The sequence below is a fragment of the Rhincodon typus genome, chromosome 25 (genome assembly GCF_021869965.1).
Source record: "Rhincodon typus isolate 14 chromosome 25, sRhiTyp1.1, whole genome shotgun sequence".
NCBI lineage: Eukaryota > Metazoa > Chordata > Chondrichthyes > Orectolobiformes > Rhincodontidae > Rhincodon > Rhincodon typus.
The window spans coordinates 24,513,133-24,532,257 of NC_063356.1; the positions used below are offsets into that span (position 1 = coordinate 24,513,133).

The 19,125-nt window shown below is 39.7% G+C and overlaps 1 protein-coding gene across 3 annotated transcripts in view; it reads right to left on the reverse strand.

Annotated features, from left to right (window-relative positions):
* The window catches only part of LOC109936459 (neuron navigator 1-like), a 471,148-nt gene that overhangs the window by 138,300 nt on the left and 313,723 nt on the right, over nucleotides 1-19,125 (reverse strand). For all 3 annotated transcript variants that reach the window (XM_048612092.1, XM_048612090.1, XM_048612091.1), the window contains one exon: nucleotides 14,370-14,664. In XM_048612092.1, the coding sequence (XP_048468049.1) occupies nucleotides 14,370-14,664 (295 nt within the window). The remainder of the gene's footprint in view (nucleotides 1-14,369; nucleotides 14,665-19,125) is intronic.

Sequence of the window (19,125 nt, forward strand, 5' to 3'; positions counted from 1 at the left end):
CTGTAATTCATGTGAGCCCTATTTGAGAAGCACCCTCAGGTTAAATTTACCACCAATCTCCTTCTATTGAGGGGGGACAGAAAATGCTCCCTTGGGCCCATGGAGACTTTCACTTTAGTCCATGCCATGTTAACAAAGTTTCCACATCAGGCAATTCACCAAACGCTGCATAATAGATACAGTATGTTGTGAAATTGTAAGTGCTAATTGCATACAACACAATTTGAGCTCAAACCATCTTTTGTGCTAGTTTTAAAAACACTGTGCTGGAATCAAAGCCTTTCTCGCAAAGCTGTTCTCAAACTCAGACATGAACTAATTATTACTGCTGTTTTAACCAAATGAAAACCTGGCCACAACCATTCATGCCAATTTTTTTTTAAAAAGAAAGGGAATCAACATTTTAATATTTCCAGTTTGTATGTGATCAATTTTAATTTTGTCACTACAAAATGAGTGGCAACTTCAGGGAGAAAAGTACTTTTCAAAATGGGTCTAAAATTAGAAACACTACCATTATGCTTCAGTATCCACTACATGATTAAAAAGATTAGGCTCACAGCAGGGGTAGTGGAGAGAAGAGAAAGAGAGAAACAAAACAAATTCTGCATTTCACAACAAAGAGAAAGCAGAACCGTAGTCAACTTCTGATATTAGATAAAGCATGGTCAACATTGCCATTGGCAACTTGTGTGTATGGTCAATGGTGCATTGTACTTCATTCACGGAATTAAAAAACGTTAGTTATTTCTCCTGAGTACACAGATGTAAAACCTTGAATCAGATCACAAAGTATAATGCAGCAATAAAAATATTCTGCCCTGTGAGCTTTTGATAAACAGAGAATGAATCCCTGTAATTATAATAAAGTACACTTATTATATGTGTACCTGTTTTTTATTGATTGTTGCAGTAAATTAAGTGTATTAATAAACTATGTAAATGCCCTCTTCCTGTAATAAAATAAGAATGCACACTGTGCATTGTATGGTTTTCATAACTTATATAAAAATCACCTTGGAAAAGTGCAATATTCTTCTCTCAGCTGAACATTTAATTAGCAAAATGGTCAAGAAAGAATGCTGTGCTACCAGGGCTGGATTTTGTTCCAATATTTTAGGTCCCCCTAAGTGTTTATCAGGCACTAGCTGGCATGGGGCTTCCTGCATAATTAGGGTGGAGAAGGCCAGGAAGCAGCCTCAGAGAACATCCAGCCAAACAAAGGCTGGCAGCTGTCTACTGCTGGCACCATCACCTAGAGGACTAGCTGCTGTTGCTGATGCTTGAAGTCATAACTTAGGATAGATACTGGATTCCAGGAGAAAGGAGAAAGGAGAAAGGGACTGGGATGGGGCCATGGATGGTGGACAGGTCTTTGATGGATTCGAACTGACCCATCCGTTCCCAATGCGAACCATTTGTTTGCACACAAAGTGTTTGTCTACAAGCAACCCACCACCCCTTATGAGGAAACAAGCAAGCTGATTGGTTTCTGGGTAATAAAATAATGCTCTGTAATGTTATGGCTTTATTGGGTGGAGTGCTCTGGTAATCAGAAAGCCTCACTGCTCCATCAGCCGTACCAAAGCTAACACCGAAGTGAAAATACTTTATTGCATCACCAAAATGGTTAAATTTTTTTCTTTGACAGATGCGTGTCTGGAAATTAAATTCTAAACAATAAATATCACAACAGTAGTTGGAATCTCTATTGTGTGAAGAGAGGATGATTTCTGCTGAAATAATTGAAAGCTACATTTATTACATGCCACAAGTCCAGTTTATGCACTATCATCTGAATACACACTGCAGTTAGTAACTTCCACGAGAGACTGGAAATTGCATGAGCTCCAAGCCCAGGAGAAGTATCCAGACACGGAGAACTTCTTTTAAATAGAGTTGGAACTTTTCACTTAGGGGAAAGAAAGTTTTTGAAAAATTGTTATGATTGTATGGAGGTAAGGAGAATGAAATAACATTGAGAGCCTGAAGGACAAAGAATCAACTTGCAGACATGGGAATAGTGTTACTGACAGCGGTTTTACTTGCACAGAGCACCCAAAAATTGGCCAAAGCCATGTAGAAGACTGAAGAATTAGTAACAAAGATTAGGTGCTACACAAATTGATTAAAGATGATTGTGCTGGAAACTGCCCAACCCACAAACCTGAAAGGTTTCCAGATTAAATTAATGAACATGGAGTGTCAAATAGGCACCTTTCAATAGGATCTTTAAATTAAATTAGCTTTAAGGTTTAAATTTAAAATGTAATTTAAAAATTAAATTTAATATTTAAAAATGATGCTGTAGAGTTTTCAGTTATTTGAAATCATATTTAGTCTTAGAAAATTATGCATATTAAAGCATTGTAAAACAGTTACGTGGTTACCTATTGATAGCACATCCTTCACTAAGCATGCATTCCTTTAACACCAATTATTCTGAATCAACCACAAGGTGGCGGACACTTCAAGGGAACAGGTCCAAGCTGAAGGAAAATTCAAAGATCTTGGATTCCCTTGGAGAAGACTACTCTGGACATCGTAGCAAGTTATGCAGGCTGGAGACAGCATGGCGAGTGAATATGAAGTTTGACATGAAGTAAAAACGACTATGTAGCACAGAGACAGAGAGGGGAAAGGTGAATGGAAACCTTAATGAAAAATTCAGGGTGGGGCTTGGGACAACAGAAACAATGCAAGCATCATCCAAAAGATGACAGGAGAGTTCTAGCTCAAGATATTACACTCGAAGCAAAAAAACAGAAAGTATCAAAAACAGAAATGAGGAGGAGGAAATGGTAATAATACATTAAGCAGGTGTTTCATTGTATTCATGTATGAACTGGCAACTCAATTATTTAAAAAAGGAATTATTTGGGGATGTGGCCGTCTCTGGCTGCGCAAACATTAATTTCCCATTCTTAGTTGCCTTTGAGAAAAGCGGTTGTGAGCTGCCTTCTTGAACTTCTCTAGTCCATTTGGTGTAGGTTGACCCACAATGCCATTACAGAGGAAGTTCCAAGACCTTGACCAATGACAGTGAAAGAACGGTGATATATTTCCAAGTCAGGATGGTCAAGAGAGCTGGTCAACATACAGCTGGTAGTTTTCCCATGTATCTGCTGCCCCCTGTCCTTCTAGAGGATAGTTGTCATGTGTTTGAAAGGTGCTGCTGAATGAACGTTGAAGAATTTTTGTGGTGCATCTTGTAGATTGTACACACTGCTGCGACTCTGAATATGGTGCCCATCAAGACAGTTGCTTTTTTTCTACATGGCGTCAAGCTTCAAGTGTTGTTGGAGCTGCACTCATGCAGGCAAGTGAGGAATACTTCATCACATTCCTGACTTGTACAGTGGGGATGGTAGACAGGTTTTGGGGAGTCAGGAAGAGAGTTTCCCACTTTAGCCTCTGACCTGCTCTTGTAGCTACAACACTTAATTCAGTTTCATAATAGTAGAGAAATGACTGAAAGATGAGTTTTCATTGTCGGAGAGGTATGGTTTGCAACATATTCCCTTGAAAATAAGAGCTTGTAAATAATTGCAGGTTAATGGCTCTCTGAGGTTTAACAGGAAAAACTAAGCTGTGAGTTGGTGATAAGGCCCACATCGTCACGGTGGTAGACAGAATATGGCATATAACTCGAGAGGAAAGCTTTGCTCAAAAAGGGGGAAGATGTTACAATGCAAGAAGCAATGATTCAGTCAAAGCCATCCACAATAAAGGATATACAGGACAAAGTACTAGACTGTGCATAATCATTTATTCTAAATGAAACTGAAGAGCGAAGCAGTGATTGTTGGTCTGTTGGTAAAGTTCAAATTGAGGTCAATAGACTTCTACACAAGACAGAGATCAAGGGTAATGGGAATTGTGCAAGAAAAAGCCATGGAGGTAAATGACCAGCCATGACCTAGAATGGGAGAGTATGCACAAGGGCTGAGTGGCCTATCTCTGTTTCCATGTTCAAGGCAACAATGGTGAGGGACGAGAGTAGGATAAGAAGCAGGGTGACAAAGTTATTGGCAAGACTTCACATCGTGGTCCAAATGTCAGTGAGAGAGAAAAGGAGGCCACTTTTTGGGTTGCTGTTCATACCCTTTGATTACCTGTAGGTGGCTACAATCAACAGACATGTTATCCTTCCATTGTGAAAAAAAAAGTAGGAAGATTAAGAATTTGCCATGGTCTGGGGATTGGGATAGAGGTCAAGATTTCCAGAGGCAAAATAAAAGGTGGTTCATTTGTTTGATGGGAAAGCAAGCAAGGGCTGAAAAGAGGAAAATGAACATTAAGAGGGACAGAAGTAATCAACATGTTCCAGAATAGTGTTTAAATGCGTATGCAAATAGACACAACTCTGACCGCAAGATATTCAGAGTGTATACTGAACAATTATACCTGAAAGAATTTCTAAACTGCCCACTTTAGATGTCCTGTTCCTCTTTTGCTTTCCAACGGCAGCTTGATTCACAATTTACCACACAATGAGCTTTCAGTTCCATTTGTGACAAGAACAAAAACAGTCATTGAGAGGCTGGATGGTCCTACACAGGAGTCAAATGAGATACTTCTCTGCAATGAGATGTGTTACAATACAAAGTACCTTATTAACACTGCGACTGCCCAGTGTATTTTGATATTATAAAAATGCAAGGCTTCTGATACGTTTGTGTTACAAATACATTAGCAACAGATAAAGGACACAGCCAAGGCAGGCTCATGTCATTTATAAACATTTTGTCAACATGATTATGCTGAAAGTTATCTGAACAATAATGATCTACAATACAGGTCTAAAATCTGTAGACTTTTTTAGTAATCTTTTAATGAAGTAAATTTACAATTAATATGAACAAATTAGCAGGAATAGAATAATTTTTATAAAGATCTCAGCAGATTGTCGCGGCACCCTGGCTCAGTGGTTAGCGCCAGGGACGTAGGTTTGATTCCACCCTCAGATGACCAACTGTGTGGAGTTTGCACGTTCTCCCCACGTTTATATGAGTTTCCTTTGGGTACTCCGGTTTCATCCCACAGTCCAAACATGTGCATATGGATGGGCCATGGGAAATGCAGGGTTACAGGGTGGGTCTAGGTAGGATGCTCTTCAGAAGGTCAGTGTGGACTCAATGGGCCAAATGGCCTGCTTCCACACTGTAGGGATTCCATGATTTGGCAATACCCCTTCGGAACGACTGCTTTAAAACAATAAAGCAACTTCAACAGATGAAGGCAGATTAACCTGGGAGGGGCGGTAGTAATTGCACACAATCATGAAGATCTGCTTTATGCCAAACAATGACTTCTAATCCACCAGATGGAAACATGAAACTGAAATTTTAAGAAGGGGCATTTTAAAAAAAGACCAAAATTGACTTCAGCTCACAGTCAAGATGGCCACCTAACTTGCATTGCTATACCACCTAAATTCCAATCCCCTTGGAATGAAGACAGTAAACCTTCAAATCCACCAAAGACAATGACATGCTGAAGACTGTGACAGACCCTAAATTTCCTGTCCCCTTGAGAATGCACCTGTGGAAATCTGAGATGTTCAGTTACTGGAGAATAATTACTCGGACAATGGGACTCTGGTTGAAGATTGTTCATGTCTCAAAAACTAATCAAGTTACAATTGGAATATCTGATAGTGTTTGAAATACTGGCAGTCGAAATGATCACATGACAAGCCAACACTTAATGTGTTAAACACATGCTCTCTGTGGTACAAGAAAAGCAACTGAGAATCTAACTGAGTCACTGTTGCCCCTCTCTTTTTCCACTCAACTCAAATTCAGAGCCTGCCTGCTATTGTTAATACCATCTCTCCCCATGTGCAAACAACACATTTAAGATAGATCTCAACTCCAGAGCTTTGTCTCCAGACAAACAATCAACTCAGTTGTCTACATTGTTAAGTCAGAAGCATTGAGATCATTGAATTTAACCTGATGCTGAATCACCAAACTACAAACCATGTACACTTTCACAGATTCCAATTTAGCCGATGTGTGGGGGCAAGTGCATGCATGAAAAAAAAGTCGGTGAATATTTTATTGTTTTACCTAGTTTTAATATACTTATACCGAACAAAACCTGTTCTATTGATTCATTTGTGATCACAGTGCATAAACAGTTAAGTACTCTATGAATTGGCAACAATCCTGTTCAAACAAAACACCTTTTGTTGTTAAACAGAGGGAGGCAAAATGAAGGCATTCAATCCCTCACCTGGTCACAGCAATATTAATAAAGTTTGCTAATTTATGATTATTCATTCCTATGTGCAATGTGATGACAGTCTATAAACTATCTGTTGTACCATAACTAAATTCACAATGATTGTATACTTTATCCATTTTTTTTAATGATATTACAAATTACAATCAGGTCAGGTCACCTCAGCAATATTATATGAAGTGGTGTTGTTCCAAGTAAGGTTTGTTTTATTGCCATTGAAACGGCTCATGATGAAAACAATGCCCCCAATCAAGTGTCATAAAATCCTACACAAATCTTCTAACTGCTCAAAAAACAGTGTGTGGCATGAGTCTAAGTCCGTGAATAAACCTTATTATAAACATACATCATTTTAACGCTACCAGTGCCCTGAACTTCTAGGCACTTGTAACCTTTCCATTGTGTAATGTGGATTCCAAATGTGCACAATTTTTAACTGCTTTACCAGAAAGTTTAAATAAATTTGTTAATCCCAAAACCATGTGGGAGCTTTAACAAACTACTGATATTACCTCCAACTGTGCAAGTGGCTTCTAATGATCTTGTTATATAGACTGCCTGTTCTGAATGCAGACCACCAGTGCCTCATTTATACTGCACTGTGAATTCCAAAATAGAATGGAACAACAGGTATCAAACATACACATGAACCAGCAAAGCTGTTCACAAGCTGTTATTCACAACTTTGTTTCCTGGTCACAGAATCTTTGCCAACAAGTAGGGAAGATTTCTCAAAACCAATACATTAAAAACTACATGACTCCTCAGTTAATAAAGTAGTCTATGTTCAAATGCAACAAAATCTGGGCAATACCCAGGCTTCAGCTGACAAATGGCAAATAACATTTGTGCCACACAAATGCCAGGCAATGACCATCACCAGAGACAATCTAACCACCACCCCTTGACAGTCAATAGTGTTACCATCACTGAATCCCCCACTATCAACATCCTGGGGGTTATCATTGACCAGAAGCTCAACTGGACACACCACAAAAATACACTGGCTACAACAGCAGGTCAGAGGCTAGAAATACTGCGGTGAGTAACTCACCTTCTGATTCCCCAAAGCCCGTCCACCACCTATAAGACACAAGTCAGGAGTGTGATGGAATACTCCCCACTTGCCTGGATTGGTGCAGCTCCAACAAAATTCAAAAGGTTGAGACCATCCAGGACAAAGCAGCCTGCTTGAATGGCACTATATCCTCAAGCATCCACTCCCTCCAGCAGTGTGCACCATCGACAAGATGCACCACAGAAATTCACCACAGATCCTCAGATAGCATCTTCCAAACCCACAGCCAGTGCAGCAGATACACAGAAACACCACCAGCTGCAAGTTCCCCTCCAAGCCACTCATCATCCTAACTTGGAAATATTTGCCATTCCTTCACTGTTGCTGGGTCAAAATCCTGGAATTCCTTCCCAAAGGGCATTGTGGGCCAACCCACAGCAGATGGACTGCATCGGTTCAGGAAGAGAACTCACCACCACCTGATCAAAGTCAACTAGGGATGGGCAATAAATGCTGGCCCAGCCAGCGACGTCCACATCCCACAAATGAAAAGAGAAACTTGTGCAATCTGCTGTTCCTGCAGGAAGGAAGGCAGGAGAAGTGAAGGGCTTTTAATTCAGCAATATGAAATCGTACCCAAACCCCATCATCTTTCCACCTCCACCAGCATCGAGTTCTATGTAGTAAGATCAATGGCTGCCCTTCCCGCCCTTCCCCATTAACTGGATAATTGAGTACACCTTGAGCCTCACTCTGTCACCAAATGGACTTACTGGAGACAAAGAGATTGGGCCCACCAAGCCATGAATGGGGTGACAACCTCGAACAATGCCATAGTACCTCAGCGAAGGCATAGGCATTAGTCTTGGGGAATGGCCACACTCTTTTCCTGGCTTCTGAACCCCCAGATCCCTCTCCCCAACTATTGGCAACTTCCTTCTCTCAAAGTACTTAACTTTGTGCTTGATTCATGGACTTGAGTTGTTCTCTCATCAGCAGCTACAGCCTTCTACATCATGTGACACAATGCTCTGATTAGCTGGTCACAAGAGGCTTTCACCTACGGTACAGTGACCTAATTCCAGATGCAGGTGGCTTTGAAACTATAGCAGCAGATCGAGTGAAGCTTAGAAGATGCAGCTGGTGTTTCTGGCTGGTTTTGCAGCTGACAGGAAATTTTTAACAGAAAATTCAGCCCAACAATTTGGAAGAGAGTTGAGCAGAGAGTTTGATTTACCCACAGTAATTGAATGATGTACTCAAAGAATGAAAAATTGCATATTTTAAACTCAATTTTCCCATAAGCTGCTGTAAAAATGGATCTGAATTTCAAATGATAATGTAATGGTTCTCAAAAGTGCTTACAATCAGGCAACAAAATTCTCTGTTAACCAGGAAAGCTCAGTGGAATTTAATACATGTCCCTGGGGTTAATGAGGTGGTGGATGGGAAAGTAACAGGTCGAGACTCTGCTACATTTTACCAATTTAGCCTATGACAGGAAGGCCTTTGGTAACACCCTTGCCATCAACTGAAGCCAATGGGCATGAAATGCTCAATTCAAAGCCTCACCTGCTGCTGAGGGTATTAACCCAGCAGGTGATGGGGGTCTTGCTGTACAGGAAGCTCTTAAAGGAAACCCGTACAGCATTGTGTGTATGCTTCCAGGAGAACAAGCCCTGTTCAAAGGCACTGCCAATGTCAAGATGCCAGCTTCTGATTGGTCTGTAGCTTTTGGTGGGTTTTTTCAACCCAGGGATGGCCTGCACAGATGGCACTTACTGAGGTAGGGCTTTCCAGAAAGCAGAAACACCGGGCTCTCTCCAGCTCTTCAGCCAGTGGGTAACACCGTCACTATTGACATTTTCAAGAGTTTAAAGAGAAAGTCACAAAGTCCTCCTTGGAAGTGAGGAACATTTTGCTTCCTCCCCACCCACATGAATTTGCCAAATTCCTGAATTCAGTTCCACACACTAAGGTTGGATGATCTGCTTTCTGTGGTGCAGTCAACCAGCAACAACTTGAAAAACTGACCCAGAGTGAAAGGAGCCTAAAGCTTGCATTCACTTTCCTCTGTTAGGCTGAGAAAGGTTTTCTATTAAATGGATTAATACAGCATTGCTGTTTTCCTAGGCATGTTTTTAACACTTCTGGTTAAACTAAATAAGAAGAATTCACAGAGTTCTTTTCCAAGGAAGAGGCTTTGACAACTACACTCAATCACTGATGACAGTCTCCTGCTCTTTTTGCTCTGAATGTCTGAAGGATATTGAGTAGTTTCTCTACTCATTTGCAAAAAAAACATTCGTGGAGAATAATGTTTCCTCAGTTATCACTAATTCAGTCAATAAATTAGCCAGCTTCAGTTTACTGCTTTATTTACTTAGTCTCTGCATTTATGAATTCAAATGTGAATGCTATATTTATAAACAAACAGTCACAGTTCGAAAGCTAGCCTTGTACTTACGAACACACATTCTCTGTATTACCAAATGCTTCCCAGTTTTGCATTCTAGAGGACTGCTCTGTATAAAAGCAGATTTATTAGCAATTAAACAGTACTCTTCAACTGCCTCAGGCTGGTGCATGTGTATGAGGTACATAATTAAATCTCATGAAAAACAGGAAGATCAAAATAAATAACTAAACCTAAGGTTTAAAAGTACCCTTAATAATCTTAACTTTACAATTTTAAACTCCAGCTTCAGGAATAGTATGACCCCTTATTGAGCATATAGTTTACTATTAAAATTCCAACTGCAACCCCTAACCACTCATTTCTGTTTCTCTACACTTTCTAATGAAGCAAAATAAAACCGATCAAAGTTGCATCATTAACGATTATAACTGTGGCTGATTTTTCTTGCGAGTTGTTCTTGGATCCTCAGCATCATTAGACCCAAGGGGCAATGGTGTGTTACAGTTCATTTGGAATGTGCATTACTATGACAACGTGTGCTTTTATACATGTTACCGTGCAAACTTACCAGATAGTGACGTTGAAGAGGCTATAATTTTCTTTCCTTCACAGGCACACAGATCTCTCGCACTCTTACTATCTGCCAAGGTATGTGTTGGAAGGAGTTGCAGGTTGGTGGTCAACATATAACTGACATAGTCAAGTCATGGGGTGGGAATGAAACCCAGAGCTTCTGGCTCAGAGTCAGAGAAGCCACACAATGGCACAAGAGCTCTCCCAGTAGACACTGTAGGCACTCAATTTTCCTCTATTAGATCAGCTACAGAATTAAGGCAGAACATAACTGAATTAACTTCGAGTCAAGAGTCCCATTCCACTGCCACTGGTATTCTACCAGCGAAAGAGGGGCATAATGCCACTTGTTGAGGCTGGCCAGTAAGAGATGGCAGTTCTTCTTTAGTTTTTTTCATTCACAGGATGAGGGCATCATTGTTATTTCAGCATTTATTGCCCACCCCCAACTACATACAGGGCAGTAAAGAGTCATCAACATTGCTGTGTGTCACATGTAGGCCATATTCCTTCCCTAATGAACATCAGTGATTCAGATTTTTTTTTCCCTGACAATTGGCAATGGATTCATCGTCATCATTAGCGTCTTAATTGTAGATTTTTTATTTACAAACATTGAATTAAAATTCTGCCATTCACCGTGGTGGGATTTGAACTGGGCTTCTTAAAACATTATCTGGGTCTCTTGATTAACTATCCAGCAATCATACCACAATGCCAGCGCCACCCCTGCATGTTCAAGGAGGAATGTGGGACCATTCTGATCTGGCACACCCTCCAACGTCAGCTCAAAGATGATATTTACCCGCACAGCCATCAATACATATAACTCCAACATGCATAACTTGGTCCTACCTGAATAGCTCAAGTAGGCTCCACCAAGACTTTGCATTCTTGGGCCATCACCATCGCTGTTTCAGGAGTTGGTTGCAGTCCTAGCAGTAGGAGCTTTTGCCAGGACAACCTGCAAACTCAGATGGAATCCCTGAAAGAAGGCAGTTGGCCATTGACTTAATTGAGCCCCTGCCCAGTGGAGGCACAATGGGCTGAATAGCCTCCTTCTGCATTGTAATACTTTGGTGATTCTGTCAAAGCCAGCTCTGGCCAGGCGAGATTGCTCATGCCTCTCCAATGGGGAGTAGGGAAATTCCTAGATTTAGCTCCTGGTTTCCACCTGTCTGCATTCTCATGGCTCCACTCCAACCAGTCTCCCTTCAAACTGGAAGCACTTCTGCAAATTGACTCTTCTCCCATATGTCACCTTTAGTTCATCCCATAATATTCACAGCTAGGATAAACTTTGTGTGATGAATCACGTCTCAGTTCTTGCGCTGTGGCACAAAATTCACTGAACTTAACATTTCCTGGTCTCAAAAACTCAGGTGCCATGTGTGCATAACAACTCTCGTCAGCAACAAAATAGTTGAAACTACCAACTAGATAATGTCTAGATTGTAAGATTGCAGTATCTAGCTAGGGTTGTCGATTGCCCAACTGTTGATGGATGCAGGCAATATCATGAGTGGATCGTACCAGTTAAAACTAGTCTGCGCTATTTAAAGTTAGCATGCACCTTTTAGAGAGGAGACACACTGTGGTTGGAGAAGGTGCTGGGAGTAATTGAAGCTGACATGACATCATCTCTTTTTTTGTAATTATCCTTATTGTCAAACTGGTAGTTTTGTTTCTTCCCCCCAAAGTTTTCCCAACAGTCTTGAAGAACCAGTGAGATTATAATCAGCAATTGATCAAAACAGTGCCAAGCATTCTCCCTTAGACAGACCAATGTCCAGCTGTTCAATTAATGACTCTGCAATCAAAATTTATATTTCTTACAAAACTCCCTTGGAGCGCAGTTCAAATTCAATAATAAATGGTGCTCCTAAGGTTTACACATCAGGAATAGGACAATCACAGTGATAAAGGAAAATGGGAAATAGAATGGAAAATGAAGTACGCTGAAATTTCCAGAAGCAAGTGTTAAAATATATTGAGAACAATCAGGAAGAAATCACAACAGGAAACTTCAATGGAATATTTTGATGCTACTAATTTCTGGAATACTATCCATTGGATTGAAGTGACATTTTAAGGTTTGGTTTTGGCTATCTTTTTAAACAGTTTCACTTCTACTTCTGCTATTGAGATAGTTAACAATTCGGGCAGCTAAGGCAGCTTTTAACTTATCTAATTGTTGAAAATCAATTCAACATTTGACCAAGTATGACATCAAACAGAGAAGTTTGCAGTTGTTTGAGACCAATCATCTCACCGTTATAAATTTCCAGTAGGGCTTCCTTGGAGAGGTTCGACCATTTTCAGTATTTAAATTAGGGATGTTCGCTAATGATTTGGGATTGAGAATTGTTTGCAACTCTTAAATATTAAAGCAATTTTAGTCATCCTATCAAGACATGGGCAATATGCAGGATTGGAATGATAAGTGAGAATTAAAATTCGTTTCACACAAGCTCCAGGAAATGGTTATTACCCACAAATGGTAAAGCAGAGTAACTTGGGTGCGATCAGGATGTGAGTTTATCCTGTAGAATCTGCCCAGAGACACACCATGTGACCTGGTTGCCGTGGGAACAGGGTCCCACATTAAAACTTACTGAAAGTGGCCAGCTTTAACACCAATAGAAAAAAACGTAAGCAGCAACTGAGGCTAGTAATTCAACTTTTGATTCCCCTAAATCTTTTTTCTACCTATTAGGAACACGTCCCATGCCTGGATAAGTGCAGCACCAACAATGCTCAAAACGATGCCACTTACTTGATTAGCATTCCATTCACCACCATCAGCATTCATTTCCTTCATCACTGACATATTAGAGACTACCATATACACTATTAACAAAATGCACTGCAACAACTCACCAAGGCTTCTTCAACAGCATCTTCCAAACCCACAACCTCTACCACCTAGGAGATTAACGGCTGCAGATATTTAGGAACACCACCACTTGCAATATCCCCTCCAATCCACACATCATTCTGACTTGGAAATATTTCTGTTCCTTTAACATCATTGAGTCAAAATCCTGGAACTCCTGTTTTACAGCATGGTGGTATATCTACATTATCTGGATTGCAATACAGAAGGTGACAGCCCACCACCATTTTGTCAAAGGTTGTTGGAGATTGACAACAAATACTGGCCTTTCCAGCAACACTGACATCTGATGAGCAAACAGAAGAAACTGATGAAGTCTTTCACATCTATCTCAATAGCTAAATTGGGACTTAGTTTAACATTTCTGTCATCTCAAATAAGATAGCGTCACCAATGGAACACTCGGTCATCAGTATTTCTGTCAAGGTTATGCTTAGACCACACTTTTCAGACTGAATGATGAGAGTACCATATTTGTGTCTAGCTGAAACATCAAGATAAATGGACTATTCCTTGACCAAGGTGGGATATTCAGGAAATAAGGGGGTGGGGAGTTGATAACCATGCTGTCACGCTACGCTTCTTTGCATATGCTTCAACTGTTCTCTATTAGGTCTGAACGCAACTATTGCTAAGATGTGGTGATGTGGGTTTGGGTTTGTGCTGTACTTCAAAAATTTTGCATTTGTTCATTCACAAGGACGTCAATACTATTGTACATTGCACAAGAAATTCATAAATTTGAAATGCTTTTGAATCAAAAGATTAAGTGACAATCAACAGAAGGTTTCAAACTGAATGATGGTCTAATAATGTGCAAAGTATAGAGTACTGATTCAACAAGTGATATTTCAGACTTTACATTAAAATATATAATTATCCATGCCTTGTAAAGTACATTGTAAAGTCACAGATTTTCTAGAAGACATGGAAGAAAAGAATAATGAAGCAAACAAGACACATAGTTACACCTACCTGACGATGAATGATGATTACAGCAACCTAACTCCAAGGCGACTTCAAATGAGAAGCACCTTATTTTAAAAAGCAGATATGGCATTAAGGTGCATATCTACTGGATTGTCATCATCAAATTGTTTGGAGTTATTAATGCAAACATTTAAACATGCTCTTATCCAGATGTTCAAAATATTTTGCTAAAATTTTCAGTAATGCAAATCTATTTTTTTTTTAAAACCATTCTTGGCACTTACCAGCAACTTTCAGAGATCCTGCTCCTGAACTGGTTATTGGAGAAGTTACTCCAACTGGCGCTGCACCCCTTTTCAGTGAACTGGTTTGTCCTGTGGATTGCTGTTTCTTCAGTTCTCCTTTTGTTGTTTCTTCTGCTGACTCAGTGCGGATACGTCTCCACTTTGTGTTTTGGTCCATCTTAAGATTGCTGGCATCATAGCCACCCTCAGACTTCTTCTGACCTTTACTTTCGGAGCTGCTGTACCAGGTCAGACCACTCTCAACCATGGAACGCTTTTCTGCATCAGTTCGGAGCTGCAAAGCAATTTATACTGAACTGTGAACCAAGTGTTTGGCGCAAAAGTGAAAATCCAAACATTCAAAGCTATAAAGTCAAGATTCTAACAAGTGGTGTAACTAAATTTTGTTAACAATTGTATGTACCAACTATTAACAAATTGAGGTGTATGCCTTGTCTCAGAGGGCAATGAACCCGTGGAATTCTTTGCTGCATAGGGCTGTTGAGGCTGCGTCGTTAAGTACATTGAAACGGAGGTAGACAGATTTTTAATCAGTGAGGGATGGGTTATCGGTAAGGGTAAAGGCAGGAAAGAGGACTTGAGGATTATCAGGTCAGCCATGATCTCATCGAATGGTAGAGCAGACTTGATGGGCTGAATGGCATACGTGCGCTCCCACATCTTATGGTCTTAAACACAACATCTGATTTATACATGATTCAATCCAGACATCTGGTTCAGGATTTATGAAACTCTCATGTGGTATAGAGTCAGGCGAAAGGTTATGAAAATAGACATAACTGTCTGGTAAAACTGACTTATTGTCCTTTCTTCAGCTGCAACAGCAAAGTGCAATTATACCCCTGATCAGTTTGTTGAGAGTCCAATTTCCAATGTAAGTCTTAGAACATTTACAACATATTTGGAAGCTTTTGGTCCATCATATCTGTGCTGATTCTCTAGAAGAGTCCCACTGTCCCACAGCCCGAGAATAATTGGCAGAAAAGATTTGCAAGGACCATGCCTTTTCGAAAAAAAAAATACCTGTGGCCAGAAATGAAAAAGCGGTGTTTTAAACCAGTCTTTGAAAGCATGGCTGATTGTTTTGAAAGCAAGTAATCAGACTTTCCTGGCAAGCATTTTCTAAGCAACTGTTTGAACAGGCAGTCACTGAAGTTTGAGTTGCAGATAATTTGGATTGAGGGGATGTATGGATGGAGCTTTGGCTGGTACAAAGAAGTTCATTGGTCTGTGAACTAGTGACTAGTTATCAATGACAAGGTTACAGAGAAACACAGGCAGAGACAGAGAGACACGTGGCCAGTTTTCCCCAGTTTCGGAGTGGCCTGTGTTCTCTGCAGTCCAAAAACCCACTGTAAACCTGAAGAAAACTAGTTTATGTTTCCTGCAATTCTGTTATAAGCTTTGGCTTTTAACTGATAAGTCAGAGACTTCATTAAAAAAAAAAGTGAACCAGCCAGATGCATTTGGGGAAAGATGACTGAAGCAAAGTGCTGGCTAGCTGAAGAAACACAAGGCTCATCTCATTAACAGACTCTGGGAAAAGACTGATGAAATCCTTTCCAGTTTTCCCATATGCTCAACCATTTACTTCCCTTGTTTGATGGAGAGGAAGACAAAGAGAGACAGGGACAGAAGGAGGAGATAAGGGGATGAGAGGTTTATCATGTAGTGTTATATGTTGATGGTTTACCTGTAGCTAATTACTAATATATAGTAATTCCTGTTCAGTGTATAAACATGGTTCATGCTTTCTATTAACCTGGGTCTGAAAGTCAGGAAACTTTGCTAACTTGATAAAATGTTTAGCTTTTGTGATGATTCTGGGAATAGTAGAGTTCAATTTCAAGCCGGCTCCTCCATTTACCCTTTGAAAGCCATGACTCAGTGTTTCTCCACAGCATTCGCAGCACTCCAGATCTGCACCATTCATTGATTAAAAAAAATTCTGTCCACCTCGATTCTTTAGCCATTTATACAAACAAGGAACAACAGTAGGCCACTCAGCCCTTTGAGTCTGCTCCGTCATTCAATAAGATCATGACTGGTCTAATTTTGAGTTCAAATCTACGGTCCTGAATATCTCTGATAGTCTTTCATCCCCTTGGTAATTAAGAATCTATCTACCTCTCCCTTAAAAATGTTTAAAATTTCAGTATCCAGTATGTTTTGAGGAAAAGGATTCGAAAGACTCCCAAACCTTAGGAAAAAAAATTATCTGTGTCTCAAATATTCATCTTAAAATGAGTGTATCGGGATTATTATCCTTGAGGGCAATGGGAATGGATTTTCCAATGTACTCTCTGATAATACTGGAGACTGGATAGCATTGTCAATATCTTCCGACAAACAGACCAGAGCCCAAACACCCTGATCAAATTCCTCTCAATCTTCTTATTTCTAAGGAGGAGAACAACCATAGCTTCTTAGAGAAAGGTTATCAATAGAACATTGTTTCTCTTGCCATAGCTGCTGCTTCTCTTGCTGAGTATTTCCAGCTTTGTCTGTTTCTACTACAGATTTCCAGAGTGTGCAGTATTTTGCATTTGCAATGAAGAACATTTAAAATTGTTCAATCAGCAGGCAAACCCATGTGTAACTGATTAGAGACTATTTAATGGTTTTAAAACTCCACAGCATACACTTGCATTACTTCAGCCTGACTTCGGTTTGAATTAGGTCCCAGAAGTTGAATGGACAACCCGCAAGTCTATTTTGTTACTGTGCTTTAGATCTTTCATACACCATCAAGGTATCATTATTACTAAAACCAAATACAGTTGATTATAATAGTTAGCATGCAAACAAACATATATAACATTAACAGCTGACTTCCTGTCATTTCATGCCTTGATATCATGTACTGACATTTTTACCTTCTCCTTATAATTGGGAGAAAGAAAATAATGTTAGCTTAACATTCAGCGTATAATATTAAAAAGGCCACACCTAGATATCTTGGATAACAGGGAAAAGGATAAAAGTAGACTACGATCACAAAAGTCACATTTTCTTTTTTGTTGCTGAGACTAACCACTTTCAAAGAAAGATAGGATGAGGTCGACTTGCCTGTTTATGTTTCCAAGGGAAAAGAATTGACTAAAATGTATAATGCATTGAGTCAGCTCCTGTTATATTTTCCACAATTATGAACAATCCTTGTATAATTAATGATGTTACACTCGAAATATTTTACTGGTAAACATGAAGGTTTGACATGTACAAAAAGCAAAACTGACAAGTTTCCAAAATTTACAAATATGGTTAACTTTATTCTGCCTCATTAAACTCAGATTAAACTTTACTAAAGACTCAGAAATGTGCTTGATGATATTTCAAGTCTTTATTGCCAAATATCAACTTTGCAAATGAATCATGTGGAAAGTTTGAGAATGTAAATTTCAAAATCAAACAGATTAACTCAACTTTTATAGAGATAACAAGGTGTAGAGCTGGATGAACACAGCAGGCCAAGCAGCATCAGAGGAGCAGGAAAGCTGACGTTTCGGGCCTAGACCCTTCTTCAGAAATGGGGGAGGGGAAGGGGATTCTGAAATAAATAGGGAGAGAGGGGGAGGCGGATAGAAGATGGATAAAAGGAGAAGATAGATGGAGAGGAGGCAGACAGGTCAAGGAGGCGGGGTTGGAACCAGTAAAGGTGAGTGTAGGTGAGAAGTTAGCGAGGGGATAGGTTGGTCCAGGGAGGACGGATAGGTCAAGGAGGCGGGATGAGGCTAGTAGGTAGGAGATGGGGGAGGGCTTGAGATGGGAGGAGTGGGTAGGTGGGAGGACAGGTTAGGGAGGCGGGTAACTCAACTTTTATCATCCTTTCATTTCAGAAAGGAAGAGATGGTGCTGTACAAAATGCACAATTTTGAAAAAAGAATTGCTTTCTGCATTGTACACAGTTGAAAACATCTTAAAGATGGAACATGCATAAGTGTCTGGCAGTTCCTCAACTTTTGCATCCAAATACAATTAATTTAGACAAAAACAATATGATTTAAAGCATTCAGGGTTGCTGATATACAAGTGAATTTTGTGACTATCTACAAAACATCCAGTGTCCTCAAAAATTTAGGTTTCTCCATTAAACTGTGTTCAAATAGATCTCCCCACAACAATCCCGACCATGACTTAACTTTTCACCCATGGTTTCTTCTGCTAGTATTTGCGCAGGATTCTCTCAACACTGTTTTATTCAATCTGTAAATGTAGGCAAAGTATTTTTTTTCAACCCCTGATCTTAAGAGCATATTTTTAAAAAGGAGATTAAGAACAAAATCCTCACAGGGACCTGCTCTGAATGTTCTGTTTATTAAAATGCAACTTCATAGCAGAAGTATCATCATATGAAAAAACAAAAAGCTTTCTTGATTGCAGATTCCTAAATACGCTGTGCCATTTGTGCAAAAATGTTGGATAAATTAGTTTAAAACTTAAACATTAGGAGATAATGAAAAAACAAACTTGCTGGAGTTCAGATTTTTGTACTGCCTTCAAGATCTTTATCTGATGTGGTAATGCTTATGTTATCACGTGGAGTACATGATCTTAGACATGGCCGACAAGTATTGAAAGAGCCAACAGACTATTATTATAGTTCACTAATATATAAAAATATTACATTCATAAGCACTTCAGTGTCTGGGCTAAAATCAAGCTATTTGGTTAGAAAGAAAAGTATACTTCCATCAGGGAGTCATGGTTCAAATGGCCTCAGTTAAGAAGGAGC